The sequence below is a fragment of the Staurois parvus genome, unplaced genomic scaffold, assembly GCF_062004578.1.
Source record: "Staurois parvus isolate SC_StPar_1 unplaced genomic scaffold, SC_StPar_1.0 ptg000365l, whole genome shotgun sequence".
In the NCBI taxonomy this organism is placed as follows: domain Eukaryota; kingdom Metazoa; phylum Chordata; class Amphibia; order Anura; family Ranidae; genus Staurois; species Staurois parvus.
In genome coordinates, this window is record NW_028318161.1 from 5,178,388 (window position 1) to 5,205,272 (window position 26,885).

Below are 26,885 nucleotides of genomic sequence, written 5' to 3' on the forward strand. Positions count from 1 at the left end.
TTGGCTGTAGGTAAATGGGGAGGGTCGTGGTAGAGCTCTTGCGCCTGCATTGAGCCTATCACAGGGATCATCCCAGCTGCTGCCTTCTCCAGGGGCGGGCCAATCAGGTCAGGTGCTGCACTCAGCTGACCAGTGAAAGGGATCATGTGATTGCTGTAGAGCCGAATGAGGTGAGAGGACTGTAATGAGGACCGGGGTGATTATATCATACATGATGTGTGTGCAGGGCTCGGTGATTGATCATGCGACTTGTGCTCACGGAGGATGTTCATCTCTGAACCAGTGCTCTGCTCTTTACATTGAATCTCCTTGTCCTTTCACTTACAGGTAGCAGGAACCCAAACAAACTGTCCAGTCAGGTGCCTTCCTATTACATATCAGGTACATCTGGAGGAGATTGTACACTAAGGATGTGGGACATATACAGCTATACTGACAGATTTCTCTTTCAGGATGATGGACGACGAGGATTTCCAACCCCTACTGGATCCATCTCCTTCTCCAGACATAGCAACACAGCACAGCGCATATCTGAGGTACGGTGTGCGGGGGGGGGGGGGTCAGGAATGACTGTATACATACTGCACTGATCAGTGTAGTCAGATGGGGAGGAGGATGGACCGGTGCGCGCACCCGGACACTGTCATATAACAGAGAATGGTCTAGTACGCACACCCTGACACTGTCATATAACGGAGAGAATGGTCTGGTGCGTACACCCTGACACTGTCATATAACAGAGAATGGTCTAGTACGCACACCCGGACACTGTTATATAACAGAGAATGGTCTAGTACGCACACCCGGACACTGTTATATAACAGAGAATGGTCTAGTACGCACACCCTGACACTGTCATATAACAGAGAATGGTCTAGTACGCAAACCCGGACACTGTTATATAACAGAGAATGGTCTAGTACGCACACCCGGACACTGTTATATAACAGAGAATGGTCTGGTGCGCACACCCTGACACTGTCATATAACAGGGAGAGAATGGTCTAGTACGCACACCCGGACACTGTCATATAACAGAGAATGGTCTAGTACGCACACCCGGACACTGTTATATAACAGAGAATGGTCTGGTGTGCACACCCTGACACTGTCATATAACAGGGAGAGAATGGTCTAGTACGCACACCCGGACACTGTCATATAACAGAGAATGGTCTGGTGTGCACACCCGGACACTGTCATATAACAGAGAATGGTCTAGTACGCACACCCGGACACTGTCATATAACAGAGAATGGTCTGGTGTGCACACCCGGACACTGTCATATAACAGAGAATGGTCTGGTGTGCACACCCGGACACTGTCATATAACAGAGAATGGTCTAGTACGCACACCCGGACACTGTCATATAACAGAGAATGGTCTGGTGCGCACACCCTGACACTGTCATATAACAGGGAGAGAATGGTCTAGTACGCACACCCGGACACTGTCATATAACAGAGAATGGTCTTGTGTGCACACCCTGACACTGTCATATAACAGAGAATGGTCTGGTGTGCACACCCGGACACTGTCATATAACAGAGAATGGTCTAGTACGCACACCCGGACACTGTCATATAACAGAGAATGGTCTAGTACGCACACCCGGACACTGTCATATAACAGAGAATGGTCTGGTGCGCACACCCGGACACTGTCATATAACAGAGAATGGTCTAGTACGCACACCCGGACACTGTCATATAACAGAGAATGGTCTAGTACGCACACCCGGACACTGTCATATAACAGAGAATGGTCTAGTGCGCACACCCGGACACTGTCATATAACAGAGAATGGTCTAGTGCGCACACCCGGACACTGTCATATAACAGAGAATGGTCTAGTGCGCACACCCGGACACTGTCATATAACAGAGAATGGTCTAGTGCGCACACCCGGACACTGTCATATAAAAGAGAATGGTCTGGTGCGCACACCCTGACACTGTCATATAACGGAGAGAATGGTCTAGTACGCACACCCGGACACTGTCATATAACAGAGAATGGTCTAGTACGCACACCCGGACACTGTCATATAACAGAGAATGGTCTGGTGTGCACACCCGGACACTGTCATATAACAGAGAATGGTCTAGTGCGCACACCCGGACACTGTCATATAACAGAGAATGGTCTGGTGCGCACACCCGGACACTGTCATATAACAGAGAATGGTCTAGTACGCACACCCGGACACTGTCATATAACAGAGAATGGTCTAGTACGCACACCCGGACACTGTCATATAACAGAGAATGGTCTAGTACGCACACCCGGACACTGTCATATAACAGAGAATGGTCTAGTGCGCACACCCGGACACTGTCATATAACAGAGAATGGTCTAGTGCGCACACCCGGACACTGTCATATAACAGAGAATGGTCTAGTGCGCACACCCGGACACTGTCATATAACAGAGAATGGTCTAGTGCGCACACCCTGACACTGTCATATAACGGAGAGAATGGTCTAGTACGCACACCCGGACACTGTCATATAACAGAGAATGGTCTAGTACGCACACCCGGACACTGTCATATAACAGAGAATGGTCTAGTGCGCACACCCTGACACTGTCATATAACAGAGAATGGTCTGGTGTGCACACTTGGACACTGTCATATAACAGAGAATGGTCTGGTGTGCACACCCGGACACTGTCATATAACAGAGAATGGTCTGGTGTGCACACCCGGACACTGTCATATAACAGAGAATGGTCTAGTGCGCACACCCGGACACTGTCATATAACAGAGAATGGTCTAGTACGCACACCCTGACACTGTCATATAACAGAGAATGGTCTGGTGCGCACACCCGGACACTGTCATATAACAGAGAATGGTCTGGTGCGCACACCCTGACACTGTCATATAACAGAGAATGGTCTGGTGCGCGCACCCTGACACTGTCATATAACAGAGAATGGTCTGGTGCGCGCACCCTGATACTGTCATATAACAGAGAATGGTCTGGTGCGCGCACCCTGACACTGTCATATAACAGAGAGAATGGTCTGGTGCGCGCACCCTGACACTGTCATATAACAGAGAGAATGGTCTGGTGCGCGCACCCTGACACTGTCATATAACAGAGAGAGTGGTCTGGTGCGCGCACCCTGATGCTGTCATATAACTGGAAGGAAATGGTCCGGTGCGCACACCCTGACGCTGTCATATAACTGGAGGGAAATGGTCCGGTGCGCACACCCTGACGCTGTCATATAACTGGAAGGAAATGGTCCGGGGCGTACACCCTGAAGCTGCTCGCTTCGTGTGTGCCCCCTACCTGGAAATACAAACTCACGTGTGTGTATATATAGGTGATTTTGCACACCCTTGCCGCCCTGTAGCAGTATATCTGCTATAGGGCGGTCGAGAAGCGGTTAAATAATAGAATACATATAAACACTTACCTAGTTAATATGAGACTTGTACTTGCTTTTTCTGCTGCTCAATTTTGGATTGAACTTGAGATAAGCAGTGTACCAGGAGCAGCAGGGCACAGGAGGTCAGCAGGGTACAGTACAGGGGCTCCGCAGGTAACATTACATGAGATGGGGCAGCGCATATTAGATGGGGGGGCTCAGCAGGGCACATTACATGAGATGGGGCAGCACATATTACATGGGGGGGCTTAGCAGGGCACATTACATGAGATGGGGCAGCGCATATTACATGGGGGTGCTCAGCAGGGCACATTACATGAGATGGGGCAGCGCATGTTACATGGGGGGGCTCAGCAGGGCACATTACATGAGATGGGGCAGTGCATATTACATGGGGGGGCTCAGCAGGGCACATTACATGAGATGGGGCAGCGCATATTATATGGGGGGGCTCAGCAGGGCACATTACATGAAATGGGGCAGCGCATATTACATGGGGGGCTCAGCAGGGCACATTACATGAAATGGGGCAGCGCATATTACATGGGGGGGGCTCAGCAGGGCACATTACATGAGATGGGGCAGCGCATATTACATGGGGGGGGCTCAGCAGGGCACATTACATGAGATGGGGCAGCGCATATTACATGGGGGGGCTCAGCAGGGCACATTACATGAGATGGGGCAGCGCATTTTACATGGGGGGGCTCAGCAGGGCACATTACATGAGATGGGGCAGCGCATATTACATGGGGGGGCTCAGCAGGGCACATTACATGAGATGGGGCAGCGCATATTGCATGGGGGGGGCTCAGCAGGGCACATTAAATGAGATGGGGCAGCGCATATTACATGGGGGGGGCTCAGCAGGGCACATTACATGAGATTGGGCAGCGCATATTACATGGGGGGGGGGGGCTCAGCAGGGCACATTACATGAGATGGGGCAGCGCATATTACATGGGGGGGGGGGGGCTCAGCAGGGCACATTACATGAGATGGGGCAGCGCATATTACATGGGGGGGGCTCAGCAGGGCACATTACATGAGATGGGGCAGCGCATATTTCATGGGGGGGCTCAGCAGGGCACATTACATCAGATGGGGCAGCGCATATTACATGGGGGGGCTCAGCAGGGCACATTACATGAGATGGGGCAGCGCATATTACATGGGGGGGCTCAGCAGGGCACATTACATGAGATGGGGCAGCGCATATTACATGGGGGGGCTCAGCAGGGCACATTACATAAGATGGGTCTGAACGTATTACATGGGGGGAGCTCAGCAGGGCACATTACATGAGTTGTGGCAGTGCATATTACATGGGGGGCTCAGAAGGGCACATTACAGTAGCAGTTTCCTTTACATGCAGAGCGGCTCAGGGAAACTGCTGTGATAGAGTCCTGTTCCGGCGTGCTGTTCCCTGCTGGCCATCCTCTCTTGTTCATCCCATTTGATGTCACATACAAGCACCTGGGATGGACAGAAGGAGAGGCTGGCGGGGAACAGCAGAGACTTGTTGCCTCTCCGCACTGCATGCAGGGAAAAGATAGGAGATTGTTGGATAAGTGGGAATGTGATCTCATCAGCTGCCTGCAAATGATGGGTAGATTACAGTGGAACTCTAGTATTCCACGGAACCCCAGTTGAAAAACCCTAGCATAGAGTATTTTCCGGTGTGCACATCCTGACACTGATCACTACCAATTCCATTCACTATGCTGTTGTCATATAACAGCAGAAGTTGGCCCAGTGCACACACCCAGATCCTGACCATCAGAGAATTGTCCAATGTGAATGCTCTGACACCAGCTAATGCGATCATATACTTACAAAGGATTGTTATATTGTCATATATATATATAAGCAAAGAAGAGTGGTCCTGTCTACATGTTCTGACACTGTCTTATAACAGGCCTTTCCTTCGTTTTCCTTCCACAGGAAGGTGCAGAACAGAAATCTGTATTTAGCCACATTGGCTGCTGTATTGGGTCCTCTGAGCTTTGGTTTTGTCCTGGGTTACAGCTCTCCAGCCATCTCTGATCTGAAGAATGCAGAAGATCCACGTTTAATATTGGATAAGGGTGCAGCTTCATGGTTTGGAGTGAGTTTTCCTTTATTATGCACATTGGAGTTCTCAGGTATGGAAACAGCGCAGTTCAGAACTGTACTAGACGGATCACGGAGAGGGAGGATCCGACGGATCACGGAGAGGGAGGATCTGATATACCAGTGAGAGGAGAGGAAGGATTTCACAGCTCAGTGAGAGGAAAGGGCGGATTTGACCAATCGGGGAGAGGAGAGGGAGGATCCCACTGATCAGGGAGAGAAGAGGGAGGATTTGACCGATCAGGGAGAGGACAGGAGAGGGAGTATCCGACCGATCAGGGGGAGGGAGGATTCGACCGATCAGGGAGAGGGGAGGGAGGATTTGACAAAGCAATGAGAGGAGAGAGCGGATCTCATTAATCAGAGGAGTGGAAGGGTTTAATGGATCTCTGGGGGTAGGAGGATGTAGGGTCTGACAGATCACTTTGGGCTGGAGGAGGTAGCCATCTGTTTGCTGAGTGGAGATGCTGGTTTTCCATGTTTTCTCTGCCTTTATTCCTGTAGAGATTTATGACATTTATCACAGAGAAATGTACAGAGTCAGAGACTTTATTCCTTGTCATCATATATTCAGGGTGAAGAAATGGGAAGTGCAGCTGTCTCTCATGTGCTGATGGTTGACATAAATTTGCATGAAGATCACAAATAAGTGAGACCTCAGCACCTTATTCTGTCAGGTGTTATGCACATGCCAATATGAGCTGTGACCAACTGCTGCAGACCAATTTGGTGTTATGTGTCAACTGATCCAGGAATGAATGTCTCTGCCACATCACTGTCTGTTGTATCTTTTGTTGATACTGATTGCTGAATCACTGAAAATGCCACATAGTTAACTATCTGTCGGAGCCAAGCATGTGCCATACTACTATTCAATATGCAATTTTAGTTAGTAGCATGGTGACTGTGCAGACTATACACTGCACGGACAACATCCTCACTACCTATAGCTTGAGGTGATTGTAGCCGTATTAGTGCATTTACGACAGGAACAATTGAGTACTGTCCGTGATACTTTTTTTATTTCCACTAACATACAATTTTGAGGACAAGCTTTCGGGGAATGTCCCCTTCTTCAGGTCTAAGCTGTACTGAAACAAAGATTTAGCAGAATGTTGGAAGAGATGTAGGGGATGGGGAAAAAAAACAAAAAACAGAGATAAGATACAGCAAAAGCAAAGTCTGGGGGGGTAAAAAACTGTTGGATAATGATTGAGGAATCCCATGTCCAAATTCAGGCCAATATCTCTTGTGTCAAATAGAATTATCATTCTTATTTCACAAGTTTTTCTTTCCTGAATGGATTTGAAATATTGAGGTCTCCCAAATTGTGTTTTTTTTTTTTTTTTTTTTTTTTTTTTTTTTTTCCCATCCCTTACATCTCTTCCAACATTCTGCTAAATCTCTGTTTCAGTACAGCTTAGACCTGAAGAAGGGGACATTACCCGAAAGCTTGTCCTCAAAATTGTATGTTAGTGGAAATAAAAAAAGTATCACGGACAGTACTCAATTGTTCCTGTCACTACCTATAGCAAACTGAATTCTGATTTGCTGCTGTCAGCTATTGGATAAACTTCATTTAGCTCACAACTGTTGTTTATTTTTTGTTTTTGTTTTGTTTTTTTTTTTTTTTTAAATTCTCTGGTCAGTCTATTGTCACAATTGGAGCTGCCGTTGGAGGGCTGTTTGGAGGCTGGATGGTGGACCGAATAGGCCGAAAGGTCACCCTTATTATCTGCTCTGTCCCGTTTGTCCTTGGCTTCACCTTGATCATATCAGCACAGAATGTCTGGATGTTACTGGGGGGACGACTGCTTTCTGGGCTGGCCAGTGGCATCACCTCATTAGTAGTACCTGTAAGTTTCCTCTCATATCATGTAAAGCAATGTAGACACTTTCAAACACATTTCAGGAGGTAGTCAGTCTAATGTGTGATCCAGGACAATGTGTGATCCAGGACAGTAATGGAATATGCGCAGAAAGGTCTGGTAACAGCTGCATGTATTAATCCTTGTGTGCATGAACATGTTAAGCTGAAAGAAGAAAGTTGCTAAAGTTATTTTTAATGCATTTTTTAGGGTTCTTTCCAGGACAGTGAGCTTTAAAAGAACTGCAGATACATTGCAAATGCCTGCAAAAAGCGCATATGTTGTATGTGCGCTTACATGCACCAATTTGTAAAAATATTTTAGCACAACATTTTGTGCAGAAAATTTTATAACAATTTAGTAATGCAAGTTAAATGGATGCAAAACAGGCCAAAAAAAGTTATGTAAACTCATTTCAGCCTTTAGTGCATTAGGCTGTATATCTCTTAACTGCTGTACAGGCTGTAAGGAGGTTCTGGGCTTGGCAGGGTTACTTGGTTCACAGTAAATGAAGCAGTTTCCATATCAGAATTCCAACTTCATCAGCTGTGTAGCAGAGTGCAGTATACGAGTTGCAACTTGTCTTTACTCTTGCACATATACCATTCACACTAAATAATTAGATAAACTTAGGTCTATACTTCAGGGAAACAAAAATGTTAAGATAAAGAAAAAAGCTGGACAACTTGGTGTTTTTCTGCCGTCACTCTTATTATAGAACTCCACTGGAAACCTCACCTGCATAGCGATTTCATATTTCTTGTATGATAAAACTGTTTGTCTTCATACTCAGAAGGAAAACTTTTCAGATTTTACTATTTCAAACTACTTTCCCTCTACCTACTTTTCATTCCAATCCTTGATGTCCTGCAGAGATCTGCAGTAAGTACATCTGCAAGATATCTGGGGATGGCATCCTTTACACAACAGAACTGTGGGATGTTGGCTTCTCATTCCCTCATGATTTTGATCTGATTCTTTGCCAGCTATTCCTGCTTCTAGCATAGATTTACACTTTAGAAATAGTTATTTTAGGACTGCAAACTGCTGACAAACCAGAGGCTGGGAGCAACTAAACAGCTAGTGTCATTGTGGAGTAATAATCAGGGATGTGCATCATTGCCTGGAAAATCACTCTTCCATGGCAGAAGAAGCCCTCTCTCATGTACTATCCTGTATTTTTAGGTATATATATCTGAGACTTCCCACCCTGGAGTTCGAGGGCTGCTGGGCTCTTGTGTGCAGTTGATGGTGGTCAGTGGAATTGTTGGATCTTATATTGCAGGTATGAGGTGGTGGTGGACTGAGGGAGGCAATGTTTAGTGTATCCCATTGTGTGCAGCAGTGTCTGATGGTTTCGTGCAGGAATGTTCCTGGATTGGCGCTGGCTTGCTGTGCTTTGCTCCGTGCCACCTGTCGCTATGGCACTATTTATGATCTTCATGCCGGAAACACCACGGTACCTGATCAGCCAGAATCAGAGGGCTGAGGCCTTGTCTGCGCTCAGCTTCCTGCGGGGACCGGATGTGGACCATGAATGGGAATACCGACAGATTGAGTCCAGTGCAGACCAGAAGGTAGATTTCTCTCTGTTTGTGATCTATGAGAGAATTATTATTAATGACTGACTAGCATAATAATCTACTTTTATGTCTGTCCAGGAGGGTAGCCTGAAGAAGGCAGATCTCTGGAACCCATCCATTTATAAGCCATTCCTCATTGGGATTTTCCTCATGTTCTTCCAGCAGTTCACTGGCATCAATGCCATTATGTTCTATGCTGACATGATCTTTGAAGAAGCCAATTTCAAGGTATGTAGTGCCCTTGGTGTACAGTAATAAGGACTGACCACACTAAATAACTCCATGACTGCACTGTGTCTTAAAATATTTTTCAGAACAGCAGCCTGGCCTCTGTCATTGTAGGGTTGATCCAGGTGGTGTTCACAGCTGTGGCGGCACTCATCATGGACAAGGCAGGAAGGAAAATTCTATTAATTATTTCAGGTATATTCAGTTTTTTCATTATATGAAATGGTTGCAGTACGGCCAGTAATGAGACCACTGGACTGTGTAAGCAGTACTACTGCCAAAAGTCATTTTGTTCCCGTTCTATAATGACAACGCTATAATGGGTGGACAGCACGCAGTTGATTCACTTCCTTTTAGGTACACACAATATATATGACTTTGCTTGCAATAACAATACTTTGTCCCTACTGATCATTGCAGGGGCCGATGTGGATATGAAATATTTCAGATGAATACTTCACATTTACCAGTTGCAGGCAGCAGGTGACACTGCAACGCCAGGTTTTCTGACATGAATAGCAAGAGATCAGATTGCACATGTGTAAATGACTTAGGCCAGGGACTCTCACTCCTTCCATCTCATAGCAGACAGACCTGTACAGACTTTAAATGACAAGTTGCCAATAAGAAGTGCTGGGTCTTCTTTTAGAAAACTTGTCCTGTTTGCAAGCTAAGGGGCACAAAGCACCCTGTGATAAATGTTTATTTGAAAAACAGGAATTTGTACTTTTAAATCCTTTTCTTGTAGCCCATTTAGGGACACAGTCTTATACCATTGGGTTATGCTGCCACATACAGAAGTATAAAAAAATTTAGGCCTACTACTCCTCCAACCCTTCCTACTTCCATCATGTCATAGATTTTACAGTGACTACAAAAATCCTGTTTTCTATCTTGAACATTGAAGGACATAGGAAGTCCTCTACTGTCAGGCCCTTTGGCTGCCATAGCCATTTATTAATTTTTTTACACTTGTGTTTAAAAAAATCATGTTAGCTTGATAATTATGCAAAACCCCCAAAAGTTAAATATTATCTGCAAGCAGACACTCTAGAGAGTAAAATAGTTGTAGTTCAGTTTTTTATGTCAAGCAATATTAGTGCAACAGTTTATGAAATGCAAAATGTCAGTAAAAAATACACTAAAGTGAACTTTTGGGCACGTAAACACAATATAAATATAATACTGCAGAGCCTCCAGATTACTTCCAGCTGAGAGGCAACAGTTGGCTTGTTGTATTTACACACTGTCCCAGTGGCTGCAGCCGCCAGAAGAATGTGTAAATTACCCAGCTGCCCCTGACTATTTCTGTGTCGGTGGCAGTAAGAGTAGCTGCAGCAACGGTCAACTGGAGATTGGAAACTTCACTGATCAATGTACATATTTGCCAGCACAACATGGATCTTCAAATAACTCCCAAAGGTTTTATTCAAAGTGATCACACCACAGCAGAAGAATGCAACGTTTCGGGACTGTACAGGACTTTCTTTAGGCATATGATGAATAAGGATTCCTGCATAACCCTGAAACAATGCAGTCTTCCACTGTGATGTAATCACTTTGAATAGAACCTTTGGCCATTATGTGAAGATCCATGGTGTACTGGTAAATATGTACTTTGCTCAGCAACATGGAAAAGGAACACCTATGCAAGTCCTGGGATAAGACAGAGGAACGGAAATCGATGTCCTGGTAAGCGAAGGCTTGAAAAGGCTCAACTCCCCCAACCCCTAGCTTCAAGGAGAAATGGTATGCATATCTGGGAAGAATGTCAGGGCAGACATCCACCTAGAAAAAAAAGCAAGGACTGCCCAGGAAGAAATGTTGAGAATTACTGATTCAGGGGAACCTCCAGGGTGTGACCAGTGGTCCCTGTACCCTCTTATATTTTGATTCCCCAAAATCTGCATGATCATTAGGAAAATGTGCATAAGAGCTTCCAGGCAGGGGGTCACAGATAGATTTCAGTGAAAAATAAGAACTACTGATCCAATAGAACTGGGAACCAAGCTCAATACACACTGAAGAAAAAGGTACCTCTGGGGAAACTCTTGAGAACTTGCCTGAAAAACCCTGCCTATTCTGAGGCCTCAGAGTTACTGGAGTCTTAGGATGACAAATGACATTTCAAGAACAGTCAAGGAATTCGAGCCTAAACCACAGAGTCATTAGTACATTTCCTCTTACTGCCAGGGGATAACTGCAACAGGAAGCTAGCCTATTCTGCATGCAAATTGTCCAGGGTATCATGAGACTACCCTCCAACATCTTCCACCTGCATCACAGGATCAGAAAAGAACCTTTATGCACAGAGAGCTCCTCTACAGTGCATCCAGAAAGTATTCACAGCGCTTAACTTTTGCCACATTTTGTTATGTTACAGCCTTATTCCAAAATGGAATAAATTCATTTTTTTCCTCAGCATTCTACAAACAATACCCCATTATGACAATGTGGAAGAAGTTCATTTTGAAATATTTGCAATTTATTAAAAATACCACATGTACATACAGTGGGGATCGAAAGTTTGGGCACCCCAGCTAAAAATTTGTATTAATGTGCATAAAGAAGCCAAGGAAAGATGGAAAAATCTCCAAAAGGCATCAAATTACAGATTAGACATTCTTATAATATGTCAACAAAAGTTAGATTTTATTTCTATCATTTACACTTTCAAAATAACAGAAAACAAAAAATGGCGTCTGCAAAAGTTTGGGCACCCTGCAGAATTTATAGCATGCACTGCCCCCTTTGCCAAGCTGAGACCTGCCAGTGTCATGGATTGTTCTCAATCATCGTCTGGGAAGACCAGGTTATGTCAATCTCAAAGGTTTTAAATGCCCAGACTCATCTGACCTTGCCCCAACAATCAGCACCATGGGTTCTTCTAAGCAGTTGTCTAGAAAACTGAAACTGAAAATAGTTGACGCTCACAAAGCTGGAGAAGGCTATAAGAAGATAGCAAAGCGTTTTCAGATGTCAATATCCTTTGTTCGGAATGTAATTAAGAAATGGCAGTCATCAGGAACATAGGAAGTTAAAGCAAGATCTGGAAGACCAAGAAAAATATCAGACAGAACAGCTCACAGGATTGTGAGAAAAACAATTCAAAACCCACGTTTGACTGCACGATCCCTCCAGAAAGATCTGGCAGACACTGGAGTTGTGGTACACTATTCCACTATAAAGAGATACTTGTACAAATATGGTCTTCATGGAAGAGTCATCAGAAGAAAACCTCTTCTATGTCCTCACCACAAAAATCATCGTTTGAACTTAACAAATGAACATATAGACAAGCCTGATGCATTTTGGAAACAAGTTCTGTGGACCGATGAGGTTAAAATTGAACTTTTTGGCCGGAATGAGCAAAGGTACGTTTGGAGAAGAAGGGGCACAGAATTTAATGAAAAGAACCTCTGTCCAACTGTTAAGCATGGGGTTGGATCAATCATGCTTTGGGGTTGTGTTGCAGCCAGTGGCACAGGGAACATCTCACGAGTAGAAGGAAAAATGGATTCAATAAAATTTCAGCAAATTTTGGATGGTAACTTGATGCCATCTGTGAAAAAGCTGAAGTTAAAGAGAGGATGGCTTCTACAAATGGATAATGATCCTAAACGCACCTCAAAATCCACGGGGCATTACATCAAGAGGCGTAAACTGAAGGTTTTGCCATCGCCTTCACAATCTCCTGACTTCAACATAATTGAAAATCAATGGATAGACCTTAAAAGAGCAGTGCGTGACAGACAGCCCAGAAATCTCAAAGAACTGTAAGACTTTTGTAAGGAAGAATGGGCAAAGATACCTCAAACAAGAATTGAAAGACTCTTGGCTGGCTACAAAAAGCGTTTACAAGCTGTGATACTTGCCAAAGGGGGCAGTACAAGATATTAACTCTGCAGGGTGTCCAAACTTTTGCAGACGCCATTTTTTTGTTTTCTGTTATTTTGAAAGTGTAAATGATGGAAATAAAATCTAACTTTTGTTGACATATTTATAAGAATGTCTAATCTGTAATTTGATGCCTTTTGGAGATTTTTCCATCTTTCTGTGGCTTCTTTATGCACATTAATGCAAATTTTTAGCTGGGGTGCCCAAACTTTCGATCCCCACTGTAAGTATTCACAGCCTTTGCCATGACACTCAAAATTGAGCTCTGGTACATCCTGTTTCCACTGATCATCCTTGAGATGTTTCCACAACTTGATTGGAGTCCACCTGTGGGAAATTCAGATGATTGGACATGGGCATAAACCTGTCTGTATAAGGTCCCACAGTTAATGGTGCATGTCAGAGCACAAACCAAGCCATGAAGTCCAAGGAATTGTTCGTAGACCTCCCAGACAGGATTGTATCAAGGCACAGATCTGGGGAAGGGTACAGAAAAATGTCTGCAGCATTGAAGGTCCCAATGAGCACAGTGGCCTCCATCATCCGTAAATGGAAGAAGTTTGGAACCACCTGGAATTTTCCTAGAGCAGGTTGACCAGTCAAAATGAGCGATCGAGGGAGAAGGGCCTTAGCCAGGGAAGTAACCAAGCATCCGATGGTCACTCTGAAAGAGCTCCAGCATTTCTCTATGGAGAGAGGAGAACCTTCCAGCAGAACAACCATCTCTGCAATACTCCACCAATCAGGCCTGTATGGTAGAGTGGCCAGACGGAATTCACACCTCAGTAAAAGGCAAATGGCAGCCCACCTGGAGTTTGCCAAAAGGCATATAAGGGACTCGGACCATGCGAAACAAAATTCTCTGGTCTGATGAAACCAAGATTGAACTCTTTGGCCTGAATGCCAAGCATCATGTCTGGAGGAAACCAGGCACCGCTCACCACCTGGCCAATTCCATCCCTAGAGTGAAGCATTGTGGCAGCATCATGCTGTGGGGATGTTTTTCAGTGGCAGGAACTGGGAGACTAGTAAGGATTGAAGGAAAGATGAATGCAGCAATGTTCAGAAGCATCCTTGATGAAAACCTGTTCCATAGTGCTCTGGACCTTATACTGGGGTGATGGTTCATCTTTCAATAGGACAACGACCCTAAGCACCCAGTCCACATGACAAAGGAGTGGCTACGGGCCAACTCTGTGAATGTCCTGGAGTGGCCCAGCCAGAGCCCAGACTTGAACCCGATTAACCATCTCTGGAAAGATCTGAAAATGGCTGTGCACTGACGGTCCCCATCCAACCTGATGGAGCTTGAGAGGTACTGCAAAGAAGAATGGGAGAAATTGCCCAAAAATAGGTGTGCCAAGCTTGTAGCATCATACTCAAAACGACTTGAGGCTGTAATTGGTGCTATAGGCGGTTCAATAAAGTATTGAGCAAAGGCTGTGAATACTTGTGTACATGGTGTTTGTTTTTTTTTTTTTTTTTTTTTTTTTTTTTTTAAATAAATTGCAAAGATTTCAAAACAAACTTTTCAAGTTGTCATTATGGGGTATTGTTTGTAGAATGTTGAGGAAAAAAAATTATTCCATTTTGGAATAAGGCTGTAACATAACAAAATATGGCAAAAGTTAAGAGCTGTGAATACTTTCTGGATGCACTGTATGTCTGGAAATCGCCACTTGGAAGGAACAGGCCTGCAGCAGATCAAACATGACAGGAGCAGCGTGGACATGACTAGAATATAGAGTTTCATCCAAGTCAGGATCCAAACCAATGCTGTTATCACAACCAGAGCTTCTCTTCCTCCTATATGGTAAGGGCATGTGAGCACCTCAACATTGTCCACTGATACCCTTGTCAGCAGCAAAACTAGAAGAATGGTTCATTGGGCCAGGGACTACCTGATCCTTAGAGGCAGATAAGCTAGTCAGCTCAGGAGCTAGATATACAACAGTAGAGATGAGGGTTGAGGTAGTCCAAGAAGAAACGGAAAAGGGAAGACCCCTTGGTTCCTGACTGTTGTGCAGTCGTTGAGAAATTGGTAGCTTGCACACCAAGAGGGAGAGGCATGATGCCAAATGCTGTAGAATCTTAAAGTGAAAAACCAGTATGAGACCCTTTATGGAGCTGTTGTCCACTAAGGCCCACAGCAAGAGGTTGTTTGAGTGTCCCACAATGGGGATGCCATGGGAAGACACTATAATGCAAGCACTGATATCAAGACCTGACATTGATCTCGATACAGAGTACACTGCCATTTAGCAATGTGTACTAGTCCTGGATCTGGCACAACATGTGAATGGATAGAATATAAACCGCACAGGATGGGGTTGTTCCTGTGCTTTGTCCTACTGTAAAAAATATTCCTTATGTTCCTGGCAGAACAGTTCAGAACAGCAGCGCCCTGATTGGCTCAGAGTGCTGCCTTCTCACTCCCTTTTTACAGGAGGCTGATATTTGGGCATTTTATACTAGCTGTATGTAAAAATACATTTAGTGATTTTCTTCAATAATACATAAGTGGTTTAATAGTGTATTTATATCTTCCTCCTGGAGCTCCCCTTCAAAATAAAATTGATCAAAAAGCATCATAGTGATGAGTTCTGCTAGTTTTTATGTAGCTGTTATTCCCTGTACCACACAGTCCCCCCCTCCCACCATTCTGATGTGACTGTTTGTTTAGCTAACACATTATCTTCTTCTCCTCAGGTACCACCATGGCTATCAGCGCCGCCCTGTTTGGGGTGTACTTTAAAATTATAGAGATGCATACACAGAATTCCTCCAGTGTCCTACCAGTGACAGCTATGCCAGATAGCACAGGAGAACAATTGGCATGGCTGCCTCTTGCCAGCATGGCTCTCTTTATTTCTGGTGAGTATTCACCAATAAGGCTTCATCTGTGGATGATTCACCAGTGTAGGGCAGTTGAAATCAGGAGGGAGATTCTGTAAGTGGTCACATTGGCTTACTGTATTTGCAGAAAATGCTGCAGATCTTTCAGAACTGACATACACGTTCCATAAAATATAGATACACATATGCCACAGTTATTGCAAGAGAGTAATAAAAATGGTGTTTAAATACAGTTGCAAGAAAAAGTATGTGAACCCCTTGGGATTACGTGAAGTTTTGCATGAATTGGGCATAAAATGTGCTCTGAACGTCATCTAAGTCACAACAATAGAAGAACACAATCTGCTGAACATAATACTACACAAACATTAGATGTTGCCATGGTTTAATTGCACATAACATGTAAACATTCACAGTGCAGGGAGGAAAAGAAAAAGTATGTGAACCTTTGGACTTAATACCTGGTTGACCCTCCTTTGGCAGCAATAACCTCAACCAAACGTTTCCTGTAGTTGCAGATCAAACCTTCACAACGATCTGGAGTAATTTTGGACCACTCCTCTTCACAAAACTGTTTCAGTGTAGCAATATTCTTGGGATGTCTGGTGTGAATCGCTCTCTTAAGGTCATGCCACAGCATTTCAATCGGGTTGAGGTCAGGACTCTGACTGGGCCACTCCAGAAGGCGTATTATGTGCTGTTGCAGCCAGTGTTTTGTTGAATTACTTGTATGCTTTGGGTCATTGTCCTGTTGCATCACCAATCCTCTGCGGAGCTTCAGTTGGCGGTAAGACGGTCGTACGCTTTCCTGCAAAATGTCTTGATAAACTCTGGAATTCATTTTCCCATCAATGACAACAATCCGTCCAGGCCCTGAGGCAGCAAAGCAGCCCCAAACCATGATGCTCCCTCTGCCATGTTTTACAGTGGGGATGAGGTTTTGATGTTGGTGTGCTGTGCCTTTTTTTTCTCCATACATAGTGTTGTGTGTTCTTCCCAAACAACTCAATCTTGGTTTCATCTGTCCACAGTATATTTTGCCAGTAGTGCTGTGGAACATCCAGGTGCTCTTTTGCAAACTTCAAACGTGCTGCAATATTCTTTTTGGACAGCAATGGCTTCCTCCGTGGTGTCCTCCCATGCACTCCATTCTTGTTTAATGTTTTCCTTATTGTAGATGTGTCAACAAAAATGTTAGCATGTGCCAGAGATTTCTGTAGGTCTTTAGCTGACACTCTGGGATTCTACTTTACCTCATGCAGCATTCTGCGCTGTGCTCTTGCAGTCATTTTTACAGGACGACCACGCCTAGGGAGAGTAGCAACAGTGCTAAACTTTCTCCATTTGTAGACAGTCTGTCTTACCATGGACACATGAACATCAAGGTTTTTGGAGATACTTTTGTAACCCTTTCCAGCTTCATGCAAGTCAACAATTCTTGATCGTAGGTCTTCTGAGAGCTCTTTTCTGCGAGGCATGGTTCACATCAGACAGTGCTTCTTGAAACCAGTAAACCCAAAACAGGTGTGTGTTTTTTAATGGCAGGACAGCTGTCAGCAACACATCCAATATTATCACACTGATTGGAGTCAAGGTTGGCTCACTCCTGGCTCCAATTAGCTCTGGGAGAAGTCATTAAGCTAGGGCCTCACATACTTTTTCCTCCCTGCACTGTGAATGTTTACATGTTATGTGCAATTAAACCATGGCAACATCTAATGTTTGTGTAGTATTATGTTCAGCAGACTGTGTTCTTCTATTGTTGTGACTTAGATGACGTTCAGAGCACATTTTATGCCCAATTCATGCAAAACTCCACGTAATCCCAAGGGGTTCACATACTTTTTCTTGCAATTGTAGATATATAGGGCAATTATAAATTAATAATTTTGCCCTCTTTGAATTCTCCAAGATGGCCTTTGGATTCAATCTAATATGGTCGGTGGTTGCATCATAAATATGAGCTGTTATGCATGGAGTGACACTTCTAGAACCTCTAGCATAATAAACAATCATGTTTATCCATCGCTGCCATATTGCTTCCTTAATCCCCCATGCATGCAAAGTAGGAAGTGCTGTGATGAAAGCAATATAGTGGCTTATACTGTGCATGTAGAGCAGCCTTTATCAACCGGGGTGCCGCCAGGGGTCTTCAGGGGTTGCCGAGGGAAGAATGGCTGTGTAGTGAGTGTAGTACCCTGCTATGTGATGGAAGCTAAGGCACTGCAACTTTTGTGTGTGTGTGTGTATTTTAATCTCGACCCCCTATTCCTGTCCTTTTCAGAACTGCTTTTTTAGGACTTGTTCGTAATAGCAGCAAGGACTGCTGCTCCTCTGAAAAGCAATCAATGCTCAGATAGCTTTTCAGAGGCATTTGACAAGTGGTAAAGAGGCAAAATGTTGCTTCCTCACCACCTAGTTTAACCCCGTTAAAAGCAGCATCAATCACCGCACAGTTGCGGGGTGGTTGTAGTTCAACCCCATTCACCTGGAGGTCTACTTCCAGCTGCAGCAACAGCATGTGTATGCCCCCAGCTACTGTTTCTGCAGCTAAAGGGGGAGCAGTTGGGGGTGGCAAAAGCAGCTCAATTGCATGGTTTTACCGCCCTGCAACCTCACAGGTGAACAGACCCTTGGTTCACATCTGTGTGGCTGTGTGTAGGGCAGCCCATTCATTGCAATGGGCTGCCTTACCCGCAGAAGTTCATGGAAAGTCGTCTGTGACCTTAGTTTTAAAATTGCACCACAACAAAAAGCGTTTGCCAATGTATGGGGGTACCCCTAAAGAGCAGAGCATTTGCGTGTCAGGAATGAGTGCAATTTCGCGTGCATTCCACGACACACGGTAACGAGAACCAAGCTTTGGACAGGGGTGCCTCATGACTGAAAATACTTTTCAAGGGCGCCCTGACTGGAAAAAGGTTGAGAAACACTGATGTAGAGTAGAGTAGTGTATGATTTCGGAAGTCGCTATAGCAATTTCTCTAAATGCTGCCACCATATTGTTATATTGGAATTATAGCACTGACGTGACTGGTCTGTACTGCCGCTACTGCTGTTACATGGAATCTCAACACCGTATTTCTGACGTCACAAAATAATGGCAAGATCTCACACATGAGCAGTAGTAATCACTTTGTACTGCCACTATTGTACATGCGAGATCTTTCCACCATATTGTGATGTCAGAAATATTGTGCGAGATCCTGTGCATACGAGGTAGTGACTGGTTTGTACTGTCAATACTGCACATGTGGTAGTCCAAGAACTTTGCACTTCTACTGCATATGTGAAGTCTGCACCAGCTTTGCAATAGCTGCAGCAGTGCTGAATGGAGTGGCTCATTGCCTGGCTCCAGCTGCTGCTGTGAATGAGGAAGGGGTGCTGGTCAAGTAGTGAGAGACATGGGTGCACTTCCAAAAGTACTAACAGTAATTTTTTTTTTCCTCTGACTGTCCTCACCAGTCTGCCAGCACCCTCATGCTACATTGAAAGGAGTGGAAGGTTTTTGGTAAGCCTGATTTGAGAGCACCCCCTATTCCCCAAAACCAGCCATTCGGTTAGCACTACCACCAGCTCCCCTCCACTCCCACTACTTACTCCTCTGCCAGCAATCAAAGCTGATCACCTAACTCTGCCAGCACTACACCCCTCAACCTGCTTTAACTATGTAAGTACTACGCCCACCACCTGTTCCCACCTAACCAGCTTCCTGTACAAACCCCCATAGCATTCTTCTAGCTCGCTGCCAAACCCACCAGCACACCTGTACACTCCACTTGCACCATCGCACCTTCCTGCCAAGTCACTGACCACCCTTAACACTTATGACCATGCTTGTAGGGCCGCCTGCACTATACATACCACCACACCAGTTGCCTCTATTCCATCATCCCCTGCCCTAACGCCCATCAAGTGGAAGGGATTGGACGGGTGATGTCCAGCAGAAATAATGTGGTAGGTTTGTGTCTCCAGTGGGAGCGATTAGTGGAGTTTTGTCTCTCTCCACCCACATAAGAGGGGTTCATTAAAAACATGAAAATATCTTCTGATTGGTCTGCTAGTGATCCTTAGCACCTGTTCTCTGTTTTGGGCTCTCTGCAGGTTTTGCAATTGGCTGGGGTCCCATTCCCTGGCTGGTCATGTCTGAAATCTTCCCTCTGCGTGCAAGGGGTGTGGCCAGTGGAGTGTGTGTCATTACTAATTGGGGCTGCGCTTTCCTGGTGACGAAGGAGTTTCAGGACATGATGGTATGTTTGATCACAATTTCACATGAAGGAAACCTTTACTTTCACTAACAGACTCTGGGTGTTGAAACAAAGTGACCATTGTTCAGTCATATTAGACTTCTGTTATTGGTACTGCTGGAAAGCATGTTGTGTTACTGTTCTTGTATTATACATGACTGTGAATGACTTTATTACCTTTAGTGTACCCTGAGTAGTTTTATACTTTATTTTTCTTCCCTCGTCTTCCAAGAAAGCCTGTGAGACATTGGGCTTCTCCCTCTGGGACAGGAAACACACTAGCCCAAACTCCTTAAGCAGTGGTCATCCAGGTCTCCCCTTCAGTTTTAGTGTTTCCTCTGGACGGAAAGGAAGCATGTTCAGAATCCTGTGTGTGGCTCCATACCTCAGGGCTGTCCTGGGTGTAGCTCCCTCCCCATGTGTACTTCTGCCTGGCACGATCCCCCCTGGTGGGGAGTGGGACTGCGTGGCCTGCTGCTGCCTGTGCTCGGGGGGAGAGAGAGAGGACCTTTGTCGGTTAGCAGCACCCGCCATGCCACTCAGTCAGCCCAGGGGGAAAAGAGACTTCTGGGGGCGGGGCCAGCTTTGTTCCATGCTGGTTCCAGAAGCTGCAAGGAAAGCTTCAAATGGAAGTGACCTCATCAGAGGGCACCTGAGACGGCGGTCTCATAGAGGCACGGCGGTGGGACTGATCAAGGCATTCTGGCACTGAGTGGGGACCCGGCCAGGCCTTGGAAATCACTCTGGAGGAGAAATAAAGTGTACTGCACCTTCCCAGGCAGTGGACTCGGGCTCCACAGGCATTGGCACCACTCAGGTTAAGCGCGGGGAGGGCTCCCGCTGGCTGTCCCTGGGTGGTCCCTTAGTCCTAGTGCCTGGTAGTGGCCATGGGTGTTTGGGAGGGCATGTTCTTCGCTAGCCCAGCACAGTGGTGTTTTGGGGGTGGGGAGTAGGAGCCAGTCTTTATTGAGTCTTTTTCTTTTAGGTTAAGGCCCAGGAGAAAACCCAGGCGCAAGCTTCCGGGAGGGAAGTGTGCCGTGGTGTGTGTGGCAAAATTAGGCTTTTCGTGGGAAAAGCCCCTTTGCCCTGGGTGTATTAATAGCCTGGTTATGGATGAGTCAGTGACAGTGTGTCACAAAATTCTCACTTCAGTCAAACATTAGGTCGCTTCTACTTTCCAGTCTTTCAAGGGCTTGATTCATAGAATGCGGACTCCTTCCACAACCTTAACCCGGGCCTCTAGTGTGATAGCCCTGTCTGGACCCAGCCGGGAGGGGGGGATGTTTGTGGTGAAAAAGCCATTTGGCAAGTTTTCCTGATCCTTAACTTTCGTCTTCTCAACGGGTCCCTGAGGTACAAACATTTCAGGATAGATTTGATTTTTTTGGTGACAAGCATCCTCTTTTCAGGCTGTTTTATGGCAACCGTGGATCTCTGGGATGTGTACCTCCACAACCCCATTACACCCGGCTTTCCAGAAATACCTCAGACTGGAGGTCAGGGTCAGATCAGGAGTCCACCACTTCCAGTGTCTGGCTCTTCCGTTCGGCCTATCCTCGTTTTCAAGGATTTTCACAAAAGTTTTGGCAGAGGCCCTAGCTCCGCTAAGGTTGAAGGCCATCACTGTTGTTCCATATCTGGATGATCTTATGTTTATTGACAGGACTAATCAGCAGTTGCTGGAGGATCTTCAGGTTGGCCAGGACGTCGTGTGCTCCCTCGGATGGCTTATCAACAGACAAGCCTCAGCTAGTCCCCACGCAGGAGGTGGTTTATCTGGGCTATGTGATTTCCTCAGTAGAAAGAAAGATATTTCTTCCGAAGGAGAGGTGCCTGAAATTGGATCGGGTGGTGGCACGCTTACGGACCAACCTGAGTGTCATGATCAGGGAGGTCATGAAGGTGGTCGGCCTTATGGCATCTTGTTTTCCAGTGGTGCTGTGTGCAAGGTTCCATCAACGCCTGTTGCAGCATTTTATTCTGCGTTGCTGGGACGGGAGTCAGGAGACTTTGGATCTCCTGATCCACCTTTCTTCGAGGGTTAAGCGGTCGCTTTTGCAGGTGTCTGTCGTCGGCCACACAAAGCCTGCTAATCTTGACGACCGATGCCAGTTCCTTCGGCTCGGGGGCCCACCTGGGCAGCAGTCTGGTCCAGAAGTCCTGGTCTCTGGAAAAAACAGACTGGCTTCGAATCAGAAGTTGTTGATGATTCAAAAGGCGTTGGGTGCCTTCCAAACACTCTTGGTGGGCAACCACCTGCAGGTCCGCTCGGACAATGTGACTGCCGTGTCCTATGTCAACAAAGAGGGACAAGGAGCCCATCCTTCCAGTTGATTTGCAGACAGGATTTTTGGGTGGGTCAAACAGTACCTGGCCTCCTTAGTGACCGTCCACTTAAAGAGGGTGCAAAACTTGCTAGCGGATTTTTTCAGCCGGTTTCAGGTCCAGCAGGTCACTCAATCAGGAGGTTTTCGAGGCCATCGCCCAGGAATGGGGCGTGCCAGAGGTAGACCTCTTTGCCCAAGAAGGCAACAACAAGGTCATCCAGTTCTTTTCTGTGCATTCCCTGGGTCAGGCTTTGGGTACAGATGCCTTCACAGACGCCTGGGAGTTCAGACTCCGTTATGCCTTTCCCCCGGTAAGACTGCTGCCAGCCGTCCTGCAGAAATTTCTGGTAGAAAAAGACGAACCTCATTTTAGTGGCTCCATTTTGGCCAAGGAGACCATGGGTTTTTTTACTAAAGAGTCTTGTGTTGACCCCTCCGATTCTTCTTCAACAGAGGGAAGATTTGGTTTTGCAGGGACCAATTCTTCATCCCCAGGTAGCAACCCTAAAGTTGGCTGAGTGGCTTCTGAGGAGGAAATCTTGAGATCCCAGGGGTTCTCAGAGAATGTGATCAAGACCTTGGTTAGCTGCTACAAACTGGTCACTAGAGCTATATACGCTACGGTGTGGAAAAAGTTCAACTCCTGGATGGAAGTTCGGGGCTGAAAGCCCCTGAATGTCCAGGCAGTTTTGGATTTTTTTTAAGGCTGAGGTGGATAAGGGGCTCTTGGTAAGTACCTTTTTAAAGGTGCAGGTCTCGGCTCTTAATGTTTTCTTTCAGGTCTCTCTCCAACAAGACCCGTTTTGTAGCAAATTTTTTTAGGGCCCTCTCCAAGTCCATACTGGCGAAAGTACAGGCCTGTCCATCTTGGGATCTATGCTTGGTCCTTAGGGTGTTAATTTACAGTCCCTTTTGAACCCCCGGAGAAGTTTTCTGTTCGATCTTTAACCTTGAAGACAGTTTTCTTAGTCGCAATCACCTCTGCGTGGAGGGTAAGTGAATTGCAAGCACTCAATTAGAGAGCCCTTTTTTGTTGATTTTTGACAATAGGGTTTTGCTTAAAACAGACCCAGGTTTTCTTCCCAATGTGTCCTCAGTCTTTCATAGGCCACAAGATATTGTCCTGACATTTTGTTCTTCCCCAACTAATGACTGGGAGAATACATTTTAGTTTATCAGATGTTAGAATGAGCCTTTTGGCTTACGTTAGAGTTACCAGGGATTTCAGGAAGTCTTATTCCTTGTTCGTTAATTTCTCAGGGGCACTTAATGGGTATGCAGCATCTAAATCTTCTATTGCCAAGTGGATTAGATTAGCAATTACAGAGGCATATAGTTTTGCTAAAATTTCACCGCCCTTTGACAATGCACACTCAACCAGAGCCTTGACAGCATCTTAGGCGGAGAGGGCCGTGCCACGCCAGAGGATATTTGCAAGGCGGCCACGTGGTCCAGCTATTCCATGTTTGTAAAGCATTATCGCCTGGACCTGCTGTTTGAATAAAGAGCAAGTGTTTAGATGGAAAGTCCTCCAGGCAGTTGTCCCACCCTAGGGGGGTAGGTTTCTTGCTCATCATCTCACAGGCTGTCCTGGAGGATGAGGGGGAGAAAACCAGAGTTAGGCTTACCGGTAACTCATTTTCTAGGTCTTCCAGGACAGCCGGATTTCCCACCCTGATTTTTTTTTTTTTTTTTTCCTCCAATTTTTGAGCGGTGTTGTTATGCTTTTGTGTTTTGTCTTCCAGTTTCTTCCGGTGGTTCTTGGGGACACTGAAGAGGATACCTGGAGGACCACCTCTTAAGGAGTTTGGGCTAGTGTGTTAACTGTCCCAGAGGGAGGAGCACAATGTCTCACAGGCTGTCCTGGAAGACTCATAGAAAATGAGTTACCAGTAAGCCTAAAGCCGGCCATACATTGTTCGAATTCCAAAAAGTATTTTCTTTTGAAAATCTTTTCTAAGAATTTTCATTCGAATTTTGCACCATTAGTGGGGCCACAGAAACTGACGATTTTCGTGTGACCAACGAATTTGAGTGACTGGGCATGTTGGAAATTTTTTGAAAAACAAACAAATTTCGAGTCAATGATGGGAGAATCATACAAGAAATATAATCGAAAAAGAAATGAGCGTGAGCTGGGACCTGGAAAAAAAGAAAATTCTTTTCTGTAGCAACAAGGTTAAATTGAAGGCTTGGTTGGTTGAATTTCGAAATCAACGGTGGCTCCATCGGATTACAAAATGCACAAAATTTCTGATTTTCTAAAGAACATTTGTTCAGAGTTCGACCCATGTATGGCCTGCGTTACTCTGGGTTTTTTTTTTTTTTAGAACAGAAGGCATTAATTCCTTTCTAACATTTCTAGAAGTTTATTTTATCTTTAGTAATCTGTGGGTTGTGGAGCAGGTTGAGGGTTAAAGTATTTTCAATTCAAAAACTGGACAAGTATAAACAATAATGATTTTCAAATAGCTATTGTCCATTAGTCCATATGTTTGAGGATTTTTGAGTGCATAAGGATGTTATTACACTATTTGATGTATAAACTATCATAGTCCTTTTTCAATCAATGATTTTGATGCTAAATTCCAAGCTTATTTTGGGGAAAAGGTTGGTGTTGAAAAGTTTAGATGTAATAATGCTGTTTGGCAAGTCCTGCTTAGTGACGTCATGAGCTCAGACATGTCTGTTTCTAGTCCAGACCCACCTGAGCTATCCTACCAGGATATGGTCATTTAACAAAGCCATTCATAAGGAGCCAAGGCATTCTCTGCCCATCAGTGACTGTATACAAGGGGTGTATGCTTGGCTGGGGGATGGGAAATGCCTCGGCAGCTTGTGATGTGGCTTTGTGCAATTACCACTTCCTGGTGGGATAGCCATGGTGGGTTCACACGGGGATGTGAACATGCCTGAGCTCATCCCTACTGAGTAATGCTACATACTGATATATAGCCCTGCCAGTCACTAGCACTATGTTTATTATCTAACTCAGCTGTGTATGTGGAGTTTAGATGACTGTCTTCTAACAGTCCTCTCTTTTGGCAGGATTCTCTGACTTCCTATGGGACATTCTGGTTATTTGCAGCTTTCTGTGCTGTCAATGTTCTTTTTACAGTTCTTTATATCCCAGAGACAAAGGGGAAAAGTCTGGAACAGATTGAATCTCACTTTCAAGCTGGACGAGGCACAACACGATTTGGATCATTCTCCAATACAATTCAGTAACTGTCTATAAAATTGTTACCTGGTGCCAGGTATTGTTAGTTTACAAAGAGTTATTTCTACTGAAAAGGTCCAAAGGGATATCTGAGTTTGGGACTGCCAGTGAAAGACTTCTATGCCGAACTCAACTGGAGCCAGCTGCACTTGGCCAAATGCATGGCATCCTTTGGATTAAGGGTGGCTACCTGTAACTTTTCTGAATTCAATATCAAGACAATGCAGTGAAGAATATAATATTACTGAGATATGTAGCATCAAGACTTCTGATTGGACCATAAATTCACTTTCATTATTAAGACTGGAGTGGGGAGGGCCATGGTAATCAGGCTCCACCCACTCTGTTGGAGAAGGTGTGATTTGAAGCTAGAGCTGCTGAGGGTAGAGCACAAAATCCAGATAGGAGTTGTTTACCACTATGTCTGTAGTGCTTGGTGCTCCTTACGACTTCTCAACTGATTGTGTAGGGAAAGGTACTAGAGTGGTTTATTAAGGTATACATGGACTCAGGTCATTTTAGATCAACAGCAGTGTGGGACGTTCCATGTCTAGAACATCTTTGTGCACTATTGACACAACTGCTGTGTCCCTGCTTACAGCTCTGTTCTGTGTGGCATTATTGTGGTGGGATTGCTTCAATTATATGTCCAGGAAATGTCTTTGTGTTGTGTTTTTAAATGTTTTTGCTATATTTAGGCATATAATGAAATTAAACTTACGTTCTCTTCAGAAAAAGCATGCATATGATGTAGATATATGTATGGTAAATGCAACATATATGCTATAGACCTCTCTGAAAACTTTACAAGCGTGGCCCAGGAGACTGGTATGAAGGGTGATGGGTCAGTAAAATTGTAGGCGATATAACAACACTGGATTCAAGTTGGGAGTCTCATATTATCATCTGCACCATTTTCCAGACGTCTGCTTCCTCCTTGAGCCTTTTTTGTTGAGACACTAATTTTTTTAAAGCTGATTTGTGCTAAACTGATTATTCCAGGAGCCTGGTTTCTCTGTTTCATGTTGGAAAACAAACTTTTCCTTACAAATACAGAAAATGAGCTCTACTTAGGATTACCTTTCTATGTTATTTGATTGTTATATGGTGCAGCATGGTTATTACAATTTGACAGAAAATA

At 45.0% G+C, this 26,885-nt stretch overlaps 1 protein-coding gene across 3 annotated transcripts; it reads left to right on the forward strand.

The window, feature by feature from the left end:
• Window position 1: 1 nt before the first annotated feature.
• On the forward strand, window positions 2-26,885 carry SLC2A8 (solute carrier family 2 member 8). Of its 3 annotated transcripts, none has more exons than XM_089685227.1 (12): window positions 2-170; window positions 328-381; window positions 453-536; window positions 5,351-5,513; window positions 7,168-7,374; window positions 8,572-8,671; window positions 8,752-8,963; window positions 9,048-9,197; window positions 9,284-9,392; window positions 15,804-15,968; window positions 20,055-20,200; window positions 25,573-26,885. In XM_089685227.1, exons 3-12 carry the CDS (start codon window positions 454-456, stop codon window positions 25,750-25,752), a joined length of 1,515 nt encoding a protein of 504 aa, XP_089541353.1. In that variant the 5' UTR covers window positions 2-170; window positions 328-381; window position 453; the 3' UTR covers window positions 25,753-26,885. The 3 variants fall into 3 exon arrangements, with proteins under 3 accessions (XP_089541353.1, XP_089541354.1, XP_089541352.1); XM_089685228.1 differs by lacking the exon at window positions 2-170 and adding an exon at window positions 180-232; XM_089685226.1 differs by lacking the exon at window positions 2-170 and having other exon boundaries at window positions 247-381.

Bases quoted from the DNA above. Each gene is read 5' to 3' on its own strand.
- SLC2A8 (XM_089685227.1), top strand. From the start codon at position 454: ATGATGGACGACGAGGATTTCCAACCCCTACTGGATCCATCTCCTTCT. The intron at 7,375-8,571 runs GTAAGTTTCCTC...CTGTATTTTTAG, and splicing joins TCACCTCATTAGTAGTACCT to GTATATATATCTGAGACTTC. The intron at 15,969-20,054 runs GTGAGTATTCAC...GGCTCTCTGCAG, and splicing joins CATGGCTCTCTTTATTTCTG to GTTTTGCAATTGGCTGGGGT.